Raw genomic sequence first — 17,192 nt, forward strand, 5'->3', positions numbered from 1 at the left:
GATGGATGGATGGATGGATGGATGGATGGATGGATGGATGGATAGATAGATAGATAGATGGATGGATGGATGGATGGATGGATGGATGGATAGATGGATGGATGGATGGATGGATGGATGGATGGATGGATGGATGGATGGATGGATAGATAGATAGATAGATGGATGGATGGATGGATGGATGGATGGATGGATAGATGGATGGATGGATGGATGGATGGATGGATGGATGGATGGATGGATGGATGGATAGATAGATAGATAGATGGATGGATGGATGGATGGATGGATGGATGGATAGATGGATGGATGGATGGATGGATGGATGGATGGATGGATGGTGACCCAGGCAAAATGAAGCTGTTTTGACCAGTAAATAAACGCATAATAAACGTGATGGGTCAGCGGTGACGCATAATAAATGCGACTTATACACCGAAGCGTCTTGTATCTGTTTTTTCCTCTTCGTGATGCTTTTTTTGACCGATGCGACTTATACACGGGAAAGTATGGTACCTAAATGTCTTCTGATTTAATTCATCAGAGCCACCAGCAGGCTTTTCTTACCCCAGTAAAATCTGGTATCACGTAAACACTTTTATTCAGTAACAGTGTTCAAACTGAATAAAGGTTTTTCTTGTTAGTTCTTAAATACTTCGTACTGTACTGTAAAGAAAGTTTTAACGTTTACATTTTCACAGTTTCCACAGATGGCAGTGATGAGTCTATTGATGGAACTGGAGGTAATTTTTATGTTCATTTACCTGTTTCTCTGTGTTTACCAGCCTGCTCATTTGTTTGTTTGTTTATCTGTTTGTGTTTCAACCCCTGAAGAAACAAAGGTCACTGATTCACCAGGTCGGTTAAAGTTTGAGGTTAAATATGGTTTCAGTTCAGCTAATGGATAAATTATTGTTATTTTCACATTCAAGTTTGGGTAGTAGTTGTTCTGACATTATGGTTTTCATATACTGTGTCAAAATGTCATAGTTTTTATGTTGTGAGCGTGAACAATTTGATGCATAATGCTTTTTCCATCTGTTAGATACCTCAGACGTCAGTAATGAAGACACCTCAAACGGAGACAGCTCTGAATGTGAGACAAAGGCTTTTAATTTTTCGAGTTACATGCGCCGATGAAAAGATTGCTAACAACAGATACACCTTAAAAACACTAAATTACAAAAAAATTAATCAGAGTTTACCTGAACTTGTCTTGCAGCTGATTCAGCTTCTGTGGAAACGACATATAAAGGTTAGTGAAGGTTTGAAGCTAAACGTATTATTTTATGTACAAAATGTGTCAATAATTTTAGTTGACTATTTGTTCATTCTCACAATCATGTATGATGGAGACCTTCTGTCAATATAAGGATCCGCCACTTTTCTTCAATAAGGCCATGATGAAAAAACTGATCAGGGAAGAATTTAATCCAAAATTCACAAAACGTGTGCAAAGAAAACCAGGAATTTTTACCTTCCTGCAGTCAAACACAGCAGTTATTATATACATAAGTTCATAACCTGTCATAACCGACCGCATCATTAAATAATATTAATATTTTCTCTTTTATTGTCTCATTTTATGCCACAGAGGAGAACAACAGCTCTGAAACAGGTAACTTTTCCTCTTGTTTACTCACCTGCTGACGTTTTTATCTGAGATTGTGTTATTATCTTTGTGTATCAACGAAACAACAGTCACCATAAAGAGAAGGTCCTGTTTAGAGATCGGAAAAATCCTTTAAAAAAAATTATTTTTTTCATTCAACCTTTATTTAAACAGATAAATCACATTGTATTTGCCTTTGATGCCAAAATGGTTCAATAATGTTAAATATTTTTTACTAAAAGTTTGATTTTAGACCCTGGAAACAAAATATTTGGATGAGAAAATATATTTTATAACTATAATAAAATTATTGCAGTCAAACATGGTGGTGGTGGTATCATTATGTGGGACAGTTTGACTGAGACAAAACCTGAAGAGCTAGTTAGGATTACTGGACATATAAAATACATTTTCTAGTGTCTAAAGCTGTCAGACTTGGAAATTGTTTTAATTTAACAAAACAAAAAAGTGTTAAACTAAAATCGGCATCAGGGATGTTCTGAAGTCACACATCCAGAACCTGGACCTGAATCCAGGAGCACCTCTCTGTAGAAACTCGGGTTAAGGTTTTGCTCTGACAAGCTCTACAAGATTACAGTAATAGTGAGAATTTTTACGACGCATTCACAATATTATATATGATCCATTTTTCTTCCGTACATTTTTTGGTGAGATTGTCGTTCCGCAGTTTTGAAGCTATTTCATCACATCATATCAAAACGTTCAGCTCTTTAAGGACAATCCTGCGATGACTTTTTATATTGGTGCAAATTTAGCTTTTTGAAATATTTAGCTTTTTCTGTCACTTTTTCCTCATAGAAAATTAATTGAGCTCATTTTACATCCTTTACATCTGTTTACAACCTTTTACTGCTCCTTTCACATTTTGTTCTGGTTCAGTTCTTTCAGCTTCCTTGTGCAATTTTTTTTTTTAATTCATCTAATTTCAGCTGTTTTGTGTTCCTTTCAGGATCTTTCTGCTAACAACAACATTTTTTAGCTTCTTCTAACTTATTTCTGCTCATTTCAGCTTGTTATGCTCCTTTCAGCTTATTTTTGCAAGTTTCAGCTTTTTCTACTATTTCAGTTAGCTGTTTTTATGCTTTTATGCTTAATTTCAGCTTTTTTCAGAAAAATTCTAATTTTTCGTGGTAATTTCTGCTACTTTCAGCCTATTTAATTTCTTTATGCTAATTTTAGTTTGTTATGCTCGTTTCAGCTTTTTCAGTTTCTGCTATTTCAGCTACTTTTTAGCTGTTTCGTGCTTATTTTTGATTTTATCAGCTAACCTTTTTTGAACTAATTTCAGCTCTTTCTGCTTCATTCTGGTAGTTTAAACTTCTGTCTGCCTTTTCAGCTATTTTTGCTAATTTCAGCTTTTTTAATCTAATTTCCAATCATTTTTGTGCTTATTTCTGCTTTTTTAAACTTAATCCAGCAAATACGAGTTCTTTCTGCTTTCTTGTGCTACTTTAGGCTAGTTCTTAATTTCAGCTACATTTCACACGTGTTTTTATTTCCTCGCTGTAACTTTGTGCACGGTTGAATGAGAATTAAATACATACAATATAGTTTTAGAAGGTTTTGGCAAAATCCCTCAAAATGACTACTGGTTAGTTACTGTAAGTTTAAAAACATCTAAAACATCAAAATCAAACCATTTCTCTTCACTGAATGTAAACATATGCAGGTTTAAGTTCCTGTCTGTTTATTTGTTATCCTGTTTGTTGACTTGTTTACTCGTTTGTTTGTGTTTCAGATGACGTCAATTCAGACGATACCAGCAAATCTCAAAGTGAGGGTCAGTCTGACGTTCACCATGCAGTTTTAAAAAAACATTGAATACATTGAGATAATATTTTAAGCATTTTATTGAAATTATCGTGTGTTTGCTTTTTGTTCATGTCTGTTTCAGACAATTCCAGTGAGGATGAATCTCAGGGTGAGTGAAGATCTTGTTTAAGTTATGAGCAAAAATATAGATTACTGAAAGAACAGATTTAAAAAGAACAGACACAGAAAATGACCATTTCATACCGACTCGTTGAGTTTTCCTCGTGTCTTCCTGTTGCGTTAACGCGTCGCTCTCTGATCCTTCAGATTCAGACCAGTCAAGTGAGTATGAGTCTCAAGATCATTAAAGTTTTAATGTTTGTTTTCAGTTAATAAGATATGTTTAAATATCTCGTTGTCGTTTGGCGCTTGTCTGATATTTTGTGTTTTCTTTTTTCTAGACTCTTCTGATGACAGTAGCGACTCAAAGGAAAGCACTGAAGGTCAGAGTAAGTTTTGTTTATTTTACTAATCATGTTTAGTGTTAAAGATATGGATGTTTTACTGAATAAACTCCATCTTAGACGAGCGATAAAACAACTCACAAGATGTACAAGGTGAAAAAAAAAGACAAATTATGACCTCAAGCCTCCACCCTCAGTACCTATAATCCAGTTAGTTCTTATGGTGCGTACATTACACGGGTCTGCTACTATTTCAGGACATAAAGTATATAAATTAAGTTATCTTGCTTTTATAAGTATTAGGTTCTACCCCTACCCCCCTGTTAATTCGCTAACAGCTAATAATGGAACAAATTTTCTATGAGCGGATGAGCGTTTTTGCTAACGTTGGAAACCGTTAGCAGAATTAGCTTCCGCTAAATTAGATTTCACCATTTTTAAGTCCGCTACCAAAATTCACAAGCTTGTTCCTGTCTGGAGTGGGCGTGTCTCGAAGAGTCCGTTAGGCACGCTATTGGTTGACTACATGTACACGTGACAAGACGTGATTGGTCGACGCAGCTTCACCTGGAAGGAGACGAAGACGTGTGATGCAGACTGAGTGACACTCGTCTTTGCGGTTAGCGGTATAGCGTTAGCGAAGCTAAATTTTTTGTTAGCGGAATATGGGTTAGTGAAACTAACTTTTTGGTTAGCTGTGCCCACCACTGTAGGCTCTAATACTCCTAAAAGTCCTGATCAAACATTTAGGTCTGAAACTATTGACAATATTAAAACTATATCAGTGTTTCAGCCCTGCATTAGCTAAAGATGCCAAGAAACAAGCTACATCTGTGACACATTGTCGAGCAACACTAAAACAATAGTTCACATCATATGAAGTGGGGTTATGTGGAAAAGTTATGAACAGACAATATCTTACCTGTTGTACATAGCTCTTTGAACAATCTCAGTTTGGAAAATTGAGTTTAATTTGGATTGAATCGATGAGCTAAATGTTAGCTTAAGTGGGTGGGGTCAAGACCAAAGTGGTTTGAACATTGTTTTAGAAATCACGATTAATTTCACACAACGGGACTATTCTTCTGCAGTACCGTTCAATGACAGCAACAAGAATATCACAGTATTTCGATCAAAACAACAGCGAATTGCAAAAATTGCAGCAATGTATGTTAATAAAAAAATCAACTCCAAAGTAGTTTTTTTTTTTTTTTAAGTTTGGAGTTCATTTTCAAAAATCAAAAATCCTTTTTGTTCTTGACTCCACTTGAACTAGCCTCTAAGTTAAAAGTTTGGTCATGTTTGAAAATTTTTTTCCTCAAAACTGAGGCCATTCAAAGAGCTATGTGCCACAGGTAAGATATTATCTGTTCATAACCTTTTCCACAGAACCCCACTTCAAAAGATTTGAACTATGTCTTTAAAAACAAGTCGTTAATTTGATTACACTGATGACAGCAATGTCTCCTTTGAAGAAACCACTCTGACTTACTGGCCTATGTGTGTTGTTCTATGTACTCATGTTCCCAAAATAGCTAAAAATATAATTTATCCTGCATAAATTAGTGAAAAACACTATTTTTATATTAGATTTTAACAAAGTGAAGAACGCAGGTCACGTTTGGATAGAACGAGCATGCATTAATGTTTTTTGTTGCGTTTCTGGAGTTGTTACAGTCAAATCATTTGCATCAGCTTTGCTTCACTCAGGGGTTGATTTTGGTTCATCAGGAAACTTTAGAGCGGGACCTGTTGTACCATAAATACCAATCTGCTGTTTGTGGTGATGTTCTGTCTGTGTAGGCGTGAGCTTGGACAAAGATGGAACTGGGTCCGACTCTGGTAAATACACTCAGCCTTCACTTACTTTATGTCGCAGTAAAAACACAACTTTACACGTGCTTCAATGGAAACACTGCACACGTCTATGCCTGCTCACGTAATAACAGTAAAACTATTCTTATACAACTTGTTTGTGTTCCCAGGGGCCTCCGACGTGTCTGACGGTAGATTTTTTTCATTCCCTTCTCAGCTGCTTTTTTTTTTCTTTCTTCCATTCTTCCTTTTTTGCATGTCATCGTCTCACCTAAAGCAGCAAAGACAATGGGACTAAAAATAATCTCAGAGCTGTAATTCAATCTACTTACAAATACTTGTGAAAACTGTCTTGTTGATTTTCTTTTTGAATCGACTGAAGCAACAAAAGTTCAAAATTGGATCATCCAGATGAAACTTTTTTCAACCTAACATCCTCGTTTTTTTTGGTCTTTTACTTCCTTGGGCTCTGTTCTTTCAATTTATTACCAAAATCTCAGTAGTAACAATACAAGTGTTTTTATCATAGACTACCTCTAACCTGTTTTGCATTTATTTGGTAATAATCATAAAACTTAGCTCTTCTGAAAAAAGTTCAAGGTGGTAAAAAAAGATCTTGTTCTGTGGTATCAAATAATTTCTGATCGATATCAAATGATCATTTACGAGCTCTTTATTTGAGAAATGTTGTGCCTCCAGTTAAGCCGATGGTTTGTCTTTATAGATGGAAGCGACGAGAAGTCTGATTCTGAAATGAGTGAAAATGGTAAGTTTGTATAAAACTTGTACTGAATATTTAATTTTCAAACATTCTTTTCTGAGTTAAGATCAGAACCTATTATTTTATACCAATGTCTGCTGTAACAAACCTTTAGTTTAGCTCGAACATTATTGTGGACTGCAGACACCTATTATTATCCATCCGACTTGGGTTTCTTAACTTTATTTATTTATATCTTATACACTCTTCCGTGAACTTTAATGTGGCCCAAACCGCAACGTGTACCCCCACAAATTTTATATCAAAACAACCAGCTCGGCATCGTGATGTGTGCTATTACTTTTATTGGCGTTTCAAGTTACCATGGCGACATATTTTGCTAACAAAGATGCCACATTTCTCCATAGGAAATGAATGAGAGAACACTCCTCTCACTGACTGCTGCTGTCAAGTCATGACTTAAGAGTGTAGAGGTCCCTGAAGAAAACAAAAACTCACTGTTTGTTTGAAACGCACAGAAAGTAATCATCAGATAAATGTCTAGAACTGATAAATGTTTGGAGCCATTTTGATTCAAGATGGCTGCCACAGCTACCTCAGCAAACATAAAATTAAATCCAACTCGGTCATTCTTTGAGATATAGAGCTGCAATTTGGTGAGGTTATAGCTGAGAACGTTCCTTATCACATACTGAATCCAAATTAAAAAATCCAAGATGGCCACCTTAGCTAAAAAGGAAAAATTTTGATAACTCTGCCATTTTTAGAGCTGTTCAGTTCAAATGTGGTATAGTGGTGACTGAGAGCAAACCCCAACACATAGTACTGTCAAATCACAATTTTAAATCAGCAGCAGCCTGGCAGTCCCCGTCCAAGTTTCTCCAGGAAGTTTCTAGTTGTTAATATTATTATAGCTGTTTTTGATGTTGGTATTTATAGGTGGTATTATTGTGTGACGTTAATAAACCACAACTCAGTTACAAAAGGGGGCCAAATTAAAAACTTGGTTCAAATGAAGGGTCAGCATCAGTAGAAACATTTAGTCAAGTCAGAAACCTGACATCTTTTCTTGGTTTCAGGATCCTCAACAAGAGTTTAATTGTTCATTTGAACTCCTCTGTCGCCCTTTCTACATCAGAAAAATTCAGTCTTTTTTTAATTTACTTCAGAGTTGGCCAACTGTTATCTGCACTAAATAAAATATGCTCGTTTATGCAAAATTAGAAATGTTGGGGGGGGGCCAGATAAGATGTTATTGTTAACAAGGGTCACATTTAGGCCTCGAGCCTTGAGTTTGACACATTTGCACAGGTGCATCTTCATAAGTTGCATCATCCACCTCTGACAGAAAGAAACTGCGGTGTGTTTTCTATGTTGCTGACAGTTAGTTACAGGATTGTTTGGGGAAAAGTTGGTAAAATAGTTTTGAAGCTGCTCCTTCCAGTGTAACAGTAGACTGGAAGAAACTTCCCTATAGCACAGAGTCATGTTTCATGCAAAGTGTTAACCCTCCTGCTGCCCTTGGTTAAAAATGACTTTGTTTTAAAAATTAAGACCTTGTGGGTCATTTTGACTCAAGGGCAACAGGAGGGTTAAACTGGAGCTAACACTGTTAGCATTGCTAGCTATATTACCAGTCTGTGTCTAATTCCTGAATGGGAATTTAAGTTTTTGCTTCATTGATTTCCAGCAAGATATTCTTCAACCAAATCCAAACCAAACATTATCACTGACTTTTATTAACAATTATTTAGAATTCAACAAGCAATATAAGCACAAATATTACTAATGTTGGGGGTTAAGAGTATCCAAAGGTTTATGCATGTTGCTCTGAGGCCAAGTTAAAAGTTCTGAGATTAGAAACTAAGGACAGCAGAACTGTAAATATAAAAGGGGTTTATTGACATTAACATGTGTGACACTACTGTATATTTTTTAGACTAATTAAGTTACATTTTGGATTTAAGCTTAAAACAGTTAAGTATAATTACTAACAGAACCGTATTTTCAGACTATAAGGCGCATTAAGCGAAACAAGTTCATTTTGACAGATTTTTGAGCGCTGTATACCACATAAAATCAGTTTGAGTTTAGTTCATGTCTGTAGCTGAACAAAATTATGACAATGAATCCAAAACAAGTCAAAATGGTAAGTCTGTACAATCTTATTGCTAAAAGGTAAATTCTCAAGCATTCATCTGGCAAATAATAATATTTTATGTGATGTGTATAATAGTTATAATGTACATTATGCTCTGGTAACCTGATGGTTTGTCTCCGTAGATGACAGTGAAGAGGCTGATGACAAGCCACATGCAAGTGGTAAGTCAGTATAACAAGCATTTCTCTGAAACAGAATCACTTTAGTTCTATGTATTTTTTTAATAATTATTGTAAATTATGTTCTTGTACCATCATAATTTCTCTCTATAGGTGAAAAACATGAAGACTCTGATTCGGAGATGAGCAAAAGTGGTAAATCAGTCTAATCTTACAATGCTAAAAGGTCAATTCTCAAGCACTCGTTTAAAATAAGAATAATTTTTTTAATGTATCTGTAGTGTTTATAATATTTATTATCTGCTGTATGCTCTGGTAAACTGCTGGTTTGTCTCTACAGGGGAAAGTGCAGAGTCTGATGCAAAGCCAAGTGCCAGTGGTAAGCCAGTATAGAATAGCAGTACTGAAAACTAAAATATACTGGTAGTATATATCTTATAGATATTTTAAGATATATAAATAAGATCTTATATCTTATACATATAGATTATGTTTCAGAGAGGTGTTTCTGTTTATATAGAAAACAGCGATATCTCTCTGAAACAGAATCCTAATGTAAATTGTCTCTATGTTCTAACATGATGGATTGTGTTTGTAGGTGAAAGTCAAAAATCTGATAGGGGTAAATCAGCATGACAGTAGTACTGTCTGAAATATAAATGTATTTAAATCTATGTGTTGTATTTGATTTGTATAATGTTTATAATCTTTGTTTCGGTAAACCGATGATTTGTCTCTGTAGATGAGAACAACGATGAGCCTACTTCTAGGATGAGTGAAAACGGGAAATCCAATGATAGTGGTACTGAAAAATAAAACATAAAGAGCTTCTTTGAAACAGATACATATTTTTTGATTTACATGTTTTTAATGTATATAACATTAACTCAAAGGTTTGTGACCTAATGCTTTGTCTCTGCAGATGAAAGCAAAGATGAGTCTATTTCCAAGGTGACTGAAAGCGGTAAGTCAATAATATAAGAGTACTAAAGAAGCTTCTTTGAGACAGAAGCACATTTTAATTCTTATACATAAAAAAAGTTATATTTACTGTATACTTTAAAATGAAATTTGTGACCTGATCATTTGTTTCTATAGATGAAAGCAATGATGACTCTAACTCCAGGAAAACTGAAAGTGGTGAGTCTATAGTTATAATTTATTGTAGTAGTGAGAAAGAAAATATAACAGAACAAAATGCTAACTTGAACTTGGCTAGAGTTTTCTAGGAATTAGGAATTCAGAACTTATATTTCTTTAATAATCGGCGCTATGGCAGAAAAAACGGTCACTGTCATTTTGAAGAACATCTGTGATCTTTATTTTGAAACTCATTTTCGAAAAATTGTCCTATTTTTCATTAAAGTTGTCCTCAGAAATTCAAACACTTAATTCTGGAGATTTTCACTTAATCAACTGCAATTTTAGTCAGACATACAAAACACTGTTGCAGAAAATAACCAGGGTTTTTGGGTCAACTAGAGAAACAATATAAGGAGAAAAAAAACCTACTGAGTCACTTGTTGCTGTAGTGATTCCCGCCATTTCTTTGATGATTCCTGCCATTTCTATGGTTATTCCCGCCATTTCTATATTCCTGCCATTTCTATGGTGATTCTCGCCATTTCTATGGTTATTCCCGCTGATTCTATGGTGATTCCTGCCATTTCTAGATTTCCGCCATTTTAATGGTGATTCCTGCCGTTTCTAGATTCCCATCATTTCTATGGTGATTCCTGTTGTTTCTAAGGAAGTCAAGTGAAAAGGAGGCTCTCAGAATAGCCGTTTTCAATAAACAGATAAAATTACAGATTAAAAATTGAGTTCCTCATAAAATATATGCTGTTAGACTTAAACTTTATGTTGAGGAATTATATCCATATTAGCAGCACGGTGGCGCAACTGGTAGAGCTGCTGCCTCTCAGCGAGCAGGTCCTTGGTTCAAACCCCGGTCCAGGGGCCTTTCTGGGTGGAGTTTGCATGTTCTCTCCGTGCATGCGTGGGTTTTCTCCGGGTGCTCCGGTTTCCTCCCACATACCAAAAACATGCATGTTAGGCTGATTGGTAACTCTAAATTGTCCCTAGGTGTGAGTGAGAGAGTGAATGGTTGTTTGTCTCGTTTGTCTCTATGTGGCCCTGTGATGGACTTGCGACCCGTCCAGGGTGTACCCCACCCCTCGCACAGTGATTGCTGGACATGGGCACCAGCGACCCCCGTGACCCAAAATGGAATAAGCGGGTAAAAGATAATGGATGGATTATATCCATATTGTATAAAGAGCTGATTTTTTTCTTTTGGTCTCATGTTTTTTCCTTGTAGATGAGCCAAGTAAGGAGTCAGACTCTGACATGATAACAGACGGTAAGTCAGTATAATATAAGTTCTGGAAAAAAAATATAAGTCACTTCTCTAAAATAGTGATCTAAAAACTATAAAGTGTATAAAAACAAAACTGCTATAAGTAATAATCACTATTCATTTTTACATCTCAATAATCAAACTTACTTTAACTCTTCTGTTAGCTCCATTGGGAATTTGGAATTTGACGCAAATTTAGTCGAGATTTAAACTCTTAACTGGAAAACTGTGTTGGTTCTGTGAAAATAATTTTTAGTTGTCAATTTAACACTTGTAGAGACAAATGTGTATTTTCATCCACTGATCGTGCGTCATCTGTGCTCGACCTAAAGAAGGAGATTTAGACATTATACTCTGTTTTATTTACTGACTGTGATTGTGAATGATAAATGGTCCCATGTAATCATTCTTACTGTGACCAGTCAGTGAGGAACAGAAATAACTAGTTGTTTTTGATATCCTCAAGGGCGGATTGACATTGATATGATAGAGTTGATATGATATGGTGATGTGTCTCAAGCAGAGTCCTTGACTCAGATACACTCCTTCGTGCCTGCAGTGGAACCTCGAATGGCAGCTCAGACATGGAGGGCGAGGGGCTGAGGGCATGGGCAGGAAGATTATTCTATAAAACTATCTTGTTCGGTCCAGAAAGTAACAGCAGGTCAGGGTTTCACATGGATGAGAACAATGATAACAGTGTCATCTTGTAATTGCATGTTCTGTGCATTGTTGGACTGCTCTCCAAAGCTTTGTAAATAAATCTGATGAACTACACCTTGGTCTGTTCTGGGAATCTCCTTTTTCTCACGACACACTGAAGAAAGTTTTTTTTTTCAAATGCTGTATATTTAGTGAACAAACTTCAATGTGAATAAATTGACCTTTTTGCCGTGTTTAATTTATTTATTTTTCTATACAGATGAACCAAGTCAGGAATCTGAATCCAAAATGAATGAAGATGGTAAGTCAGTATAAAAGTAGTTCTGAAAAATGAAATATAAAAGCAAATTTTAAAAAAAAATCACAACTCAAAAGTACTGTAAAGAACTGCACATAGCCACTAGAATAAAACTGCAATTAGTGATAGTCACTTTTACCGAACACAATTCAATTTACAATCAATTTGTTCAATGAGAATAAAAGCAGTGTTTCTTCATTAATATTTTTAATCTGATGTAGCACAATTGCCTAAACTATAAAGGGACTTCAGTCAAAAACTTAAGCTAAGCAAGAACTTGCTGGGTCAATGGTTGCTGCTGTGATTCCCTCATTTTGGTGTTTCACAAAACTTTTGACAAACATTTTCAAAGTCAATACAACTCTTTCTGAGATCCATAGATGTAGACAACAACAAAAAACCTGAAAACTGAATGGCTGTCAAATACTTAGAAAAACAGCATTGATGCATTTTTAATCTGAGTATATTCTACAGATACAAGTAAAGGTAATGTTAACTTTAAAACGAACTACAAATAAAGCTGTCAAGAAACAAAAAAGGCGGGAATCACTATGGCAACCAATGACCTAGCAGGTTTTTGTTTCTTATGTTTATGTTTCAGCCTCCACCACATTTTTTTCTTTTTAATTTTCTAAGAAAATGCATTTCATACTTTATCTGCACAAAAAATAAACTTAATTCATGCTGAGTTAAAAGTGTTGCTTTTTTTTCATAGAAGTAATATAGGTTTAGTTCAGATTTAAACATTTTCCTTAAAAAGAAACCGTGTTGTTATGTTATTAACACATTTATATTTGGCCTGATGTTTTTCTCTGTAGATGAATCGAGCGATGGCACTTTTTTCAAGTTGATTTATGACAGTAAATTATCTTAAATGATTTAATTCAACTCTGTTTAATTTATTTATACAGTCCCAATTCAGAAAATTTCTCTCAGTGCACTAAACCAAAAAATCTACAAATCCAATTTATATCAAATTACATTTAATGTATTTCAGTCCAAAACAGATCAAAATTCAAATCATAATGTTTTTTTTTATTAAATTGAATAAAAGAGCCTGTGGAGAATAGTGAAACGTGAATACTGTGACATAATAATGGAGAACACATGATGTAACTCTATCAAAAACATATGAATGAAATATAAATTGTTTTTCTTACTACAGTTAATGATTTACAATTGATTTCTTCAAATTTAAGACATATCATTTAATCCGTTGGAAGGGTTTCTAATGAACAAGTTATTTCAGACTTGTGTGATGTGTTACCCTTTTAAATAGTCAATTAGTAAATTTTATAGATGCACCTTCTAAGTGCAAAGCTGTTTTGTACTGTACAGTATTTAGGAGAAAAATAATCCACAAAAAAAATCTCTCTTTTTATCCTCCAAAGTCAGTTATTTGGTTTGTTAAAAAGTCTATGGCTAACTAAAGCTGAGAGAGTTATTAATTGTCTTACTATGTTATCATTTTTATCAAATCATTGACATAAATGGAATAAATATAGTTTAAGTATACTGTACCTCCTTAAGGCTTTGAGTGGTTTTGTATTTGACAAGGACACATTTCTCATGTTGTCTCTCACTAATCAAAAATTAAAATGTGTTAACTTTTATTTTCTATTCACAGAATCTGAAAGCGATGATCACGAGAGTCAGGAATCGAAGGACTCTAAGTCTGATGAAGACAAAGCAGAAGTCAAAGATGACAGCTTAGCTGCTGAGGAAGACAATGGTGCTGTGGAAGATGAAAACAGCCAGAACCAAGAGTCCAAAGAGCATGAATCAAAGGACAGTGAGGAGGTGGATGACAATGAGGAGGAGGAGGAGAAGGAGGAAGAAGATGCGAGTGACAGCAGTGAAGAGGACCAACAGAAGAGCAAGAGTGAGAGCGACGAGGGCGTTGATTTGAGTATGACCGACAGTGATGCGGGGGCCGACAGCGAGGACAGTGACGCGCCAGACTCCAAAGCCTCTGAGGACACCATGTCAAACGACAACACTGAAAATGAAGACACTAAGGAGTCCAAGCCCACAGAAGGTAAACAGTAATATCAAGCAGGGTTATCAGTTTGACCCTGCATGCAGAGTTGAGTTTTCCACCAGAAAAGGGATTGAAATGACTAATTTGTTCATTGTTAGCCACTAAACATCCAGTTTAAAAGAATAATCTATAATCTGGGTTATAAAATCATGAACACTTTGGTTGGGGCTAGTTGACGCTAACAACTTTTTACTTCAGCTAGCTACACCAACTAATACTATCTTTAAAAAGCCCAACAAAGTTCAAGTCATCTGGATGGTTTCTTTTTTTGTTGTTGTTGTTGAGACGTTTCGTCCTTCATCCAAAGGACTTCATCAGTCCGAGGAGCCACAAACAAACTCAGTCCCACAAGCAGAGTGTGTGGGACTGTGAACCACTTTGGCTATGGCTGCTGCAGAGGAGTCGACAGGGGAGAAGGCAGGCCCCTGAAACCAACTTATCACCAGCAAACTGGTTGGTCCACTATGGGACTGAGTTTGTTTGTGGCTCCTCGGACTGATGAAGTCCTTTGGATGAAGGACGAAACGTCTCAACAACCAAAAAAAAAAGTCCTTCAAAGTAAATTGGGGTAAAAGATTATCTGTCAGACGTTACTGCTATAGATGCAAGACTAAATGTTTCAAAGCAAGATACGGTAAAGCTGAAATGCTTTAATAAAAAGAGCAACAGACACTTACAAGTCACTTTTTGTTGCAGAGGCAACCACTGACAGCCAGTCTGCTGAGTCCAACTCCCACACCACATATGGTAATGTTCATTACTCTGTCTCACCACCAAATTTCATTTTTATCTTTAAAAGTCTATTTTACTGATCAGAATTTGACTTATCAAACTTAATTCATGCAGAACAATAAAAAGAAAATGCTACAATGGAACGATTTAAAACTTTTATTTTGAAGGGCTATACAATGGTAAATAAGAATTATCTAAATGTCTGTTTTCTTTTAATAGCCTTGATCATCTGAACTGTGGAAGCACACTGATGCCAGGTATCAACACTCACTGTCATTACTGATTAGGTTAAAAAATATCATAACGGTGGTTTATAGTTCCATTTTAACAGATAAACATAAGCTAGTTTGGGATGCTACAATTGAAACATAAATTAGGTTTGTCATTAAAAATCACCCTGACACAGATTTCAGTGCCATATATTGTAAACAAACAAAACAATATTCAGACTGTAAGTATTTCTGCTGTTTCCAGGACAGAAGCAATCAATGGCCACCACGGTGGATAACAGTTGCCATGACAACAACATGATAAACTGCATCTAAACTCCAGCTTCCAGTTTGTTGGGAGTCTCCAGCCTTTTTTCCCCCCTGATTGCTGTTCCTTTATTAAAGCTGCTTTAGGTTTACTATAAATGATGTCATAAAAAAAAAAAAAAAAAAAAGATGTCTTCCTCCTCTTTTGCTGGCTGCATCTCTTCGATGTGTCAGTTTTAACTTTAACTCACTGTTAGCCTGTTTGTTTGCAGAAACATTAAACTAGCTGCTGAGCTCAGATCTTCTGCTCTTTGTGTCTGATTTCACACACTAACGTGTACATACAGTCCTTCGTTTACTTTAAAAAACATTAATGATTATTTTTTAAAAGAAAATGCGGGATGACCAGACAACGATTGTACGCAAGAAACGGCTAATAAAGTTTGAACTGTCCGAAACTCCCAGAGTCTCTTTCTTTCCAAATGTTTGACATATTTCTGTGAGAAAAATGTAATAGTCTGCTATTTGTTTTTGTTAGAATAAATGTATATTTCATCAAATACGCCTGTGATTATTAAATATAACCAATATAATTCATTTGTAATACAGTACTATATGGCTTTCTTAATATAAGATACTAAAACAAGAAGAAGACTGTGGTAAATTTAGTAGAAAAAGGGCTTTAACATGTTGGAAACCATTAAAATATATATATTAGTAATAAAAATACTCTGCCTTAAAACAGACCCCTTTTAGCTTAATGTTGTAATTTTAGCAAGTCTCTCATGTGAACAAAAGTAAGAATATTTTTGTACAGCTTGCTATGATGAACTTATAATCAAATATAAAGACTTTTGAAAAAGGGTTCTGTGAGGATATGAGCAGGTATTATCTTACCTGTTGTAAATAACCTTATTTTTCCACCTCATTTCTTAAGGCTGGCTGCTCATATCATCACAGTCTCTGTGACCCACATCTTCAATCTCTCCATAAGCCAAAACTCCATTCCAGATGCTTGGAAAACAGCCTTTGTTCTTCCTTTGCTGAAGGGAGGAGACCCCACCTCACTGAACAACTATCGACCTATCTCTAAACTCTGCATTTTAGGCAAGGTTCTAGAAAAACTGATAAACTCTCAAATCCAAAATTACCTGGACTCATTTAACATCTTACCTCACCATCAATCTGGTTTCAGGAAACAACACAGCACAACCACTGCTTCACTGAATCTTAATGACGTTGTTGAAGCACTTGGTGCTAAAGATTATTGTGCTGCACTTTTCTTAGACCTGTCTAAAGCTTTTGACACTGTGGATCATAACATCTTGTGTCATAAACTCTCAGAAATCGGTTTCTCAGAACACACCATTGGTTGGTTCTCTAACTATCTCTCAGACCGGAGGCAATGTGTTCAACATAATGGTACCTCCTCCAGTTATTTAACAGTCAACAATGGTGTACCACAAGTCTCAGTCTTAGGACCCACCCTCTTTACAATCTACATACTTAATGTAGGTAAAAACATCCCTAATGAATCCATACATTTCTATGCTGATGACACAGTTGTTTATTGTTGAGCTAAAACAGTTGATAAGGCTTTCCAGCTTTTGCAATCCACATTCAACAACATCCAGACAGATTTGTTCCGCCTCAAACTTGTCCTAAATGCCGACAAAACCAAAGAGAAGTTTTTTTTTTCAAATAGGAAGTCGGTCCCAGCAGTTCTTCCTCTGATTTTATCCTCAAATGGTGTCCCCGTTGAGTTTGTTGATTCCTATAAATATTTGGGTATCTTGGTCGACTCACATCTCTCTTTTAAGCTCCATGTGGAAAACTTGGTAAAGAAACTGAAAGTTAAACTGGGTTTCTTTTCAGCAATAGATCCTGTTTAACTCTGAATGCTAGGAAATGCCTTGTATCTGTGACTTTCCTTCCCTCCATTGATTACGGTGACATTA

The 17,192-nt window shown here is 35.6% G+C and overlaps 1 protein-coding gene across 1 annotated transcript in view; it reads left to right on the forward strand.

Annotated features, from left to right (window-relative positions):
* The window catches only part of stm (starmaker), a gene marked incomplete in the record, with an annotated part of 23,222 nt that extends 7,530 nt beyond the window's left edge, over positions 1 to 15,692 (forward strand). Inside the window, 24 exon segments of the mRNA XM_037693337.1 lie at positions 702 to 743; positions 835 to 858; positions 1,046 to 1,096; positions 1,223 to 1,255; positions 1,595 to 1,618; positions 3,372 to 3,413; positions 3,528 to 3,554; positions 3,713 to 3,727; positions 3,847 to 3,894; positions 5,653 to 5,691; positions 5,835 to 5,855; positions 6,389 to 6,430; positions 8,669 to 8,707; positions 8,819 to 8,860; positions 9,006 to 9,044; positions 9,408 to 9,467; positions 9,588 to 9,629; positions 9,764 to 9,805; positions 10,986 to 11,027; positions 11,947 to 11,988; positions 13,613 to 14,023; positions 14,723 to 14,773; positions 14,978 to 15,015; positions 15,233 to 15,692. Of these exon segments, the coding sequence (XP_037549265.1) occupies positions 702 to 743; positions 835 to 858; positions 1,046 to 1,096; positions 1,223 to 1,255; positions 1,595 to 1,618; positions 3,372 to 3,413; positions 3,528 to 3,554; positions 3,713 to 3,727; positions 3,847 to 3,894; positions 5,653 to 5,691; positions 5,835 to 5,855; positions 6,389 to 6,430; positions 8,669 to 8,707; positions 8,819 to 8,860; positions 9,006 to 9,044; positions 9,408 to 9,467; positions 9,588 to 9,629; positions 9,764 to 9,805; positions 10,986 to 11,027; positions 11,947 to 11,988; positions 13,613 to 14,023; positions 14,723 to 14,773; positions 14,978 to 14,991 (1,232 nt within the window).
* Between the last annotated feature and the right edge of the window lie 1,500 nt (positions 15,693 to 17,192).

This window comes from Nematolebias whitei, chromosome 19, assembly GCF_014905685.2.
Source record: "Nematolebias whitei isolate Nwh7 chromosome 19, NemWhi1, whole genome shotgun sequence".
Taxonomy (NCBI): Eukaryota; Metazoa; Chordata; class Actinopteri; order Cyprinodontiformes; family Rivulidae; genus Nematolebias; species Nematolebias whitei.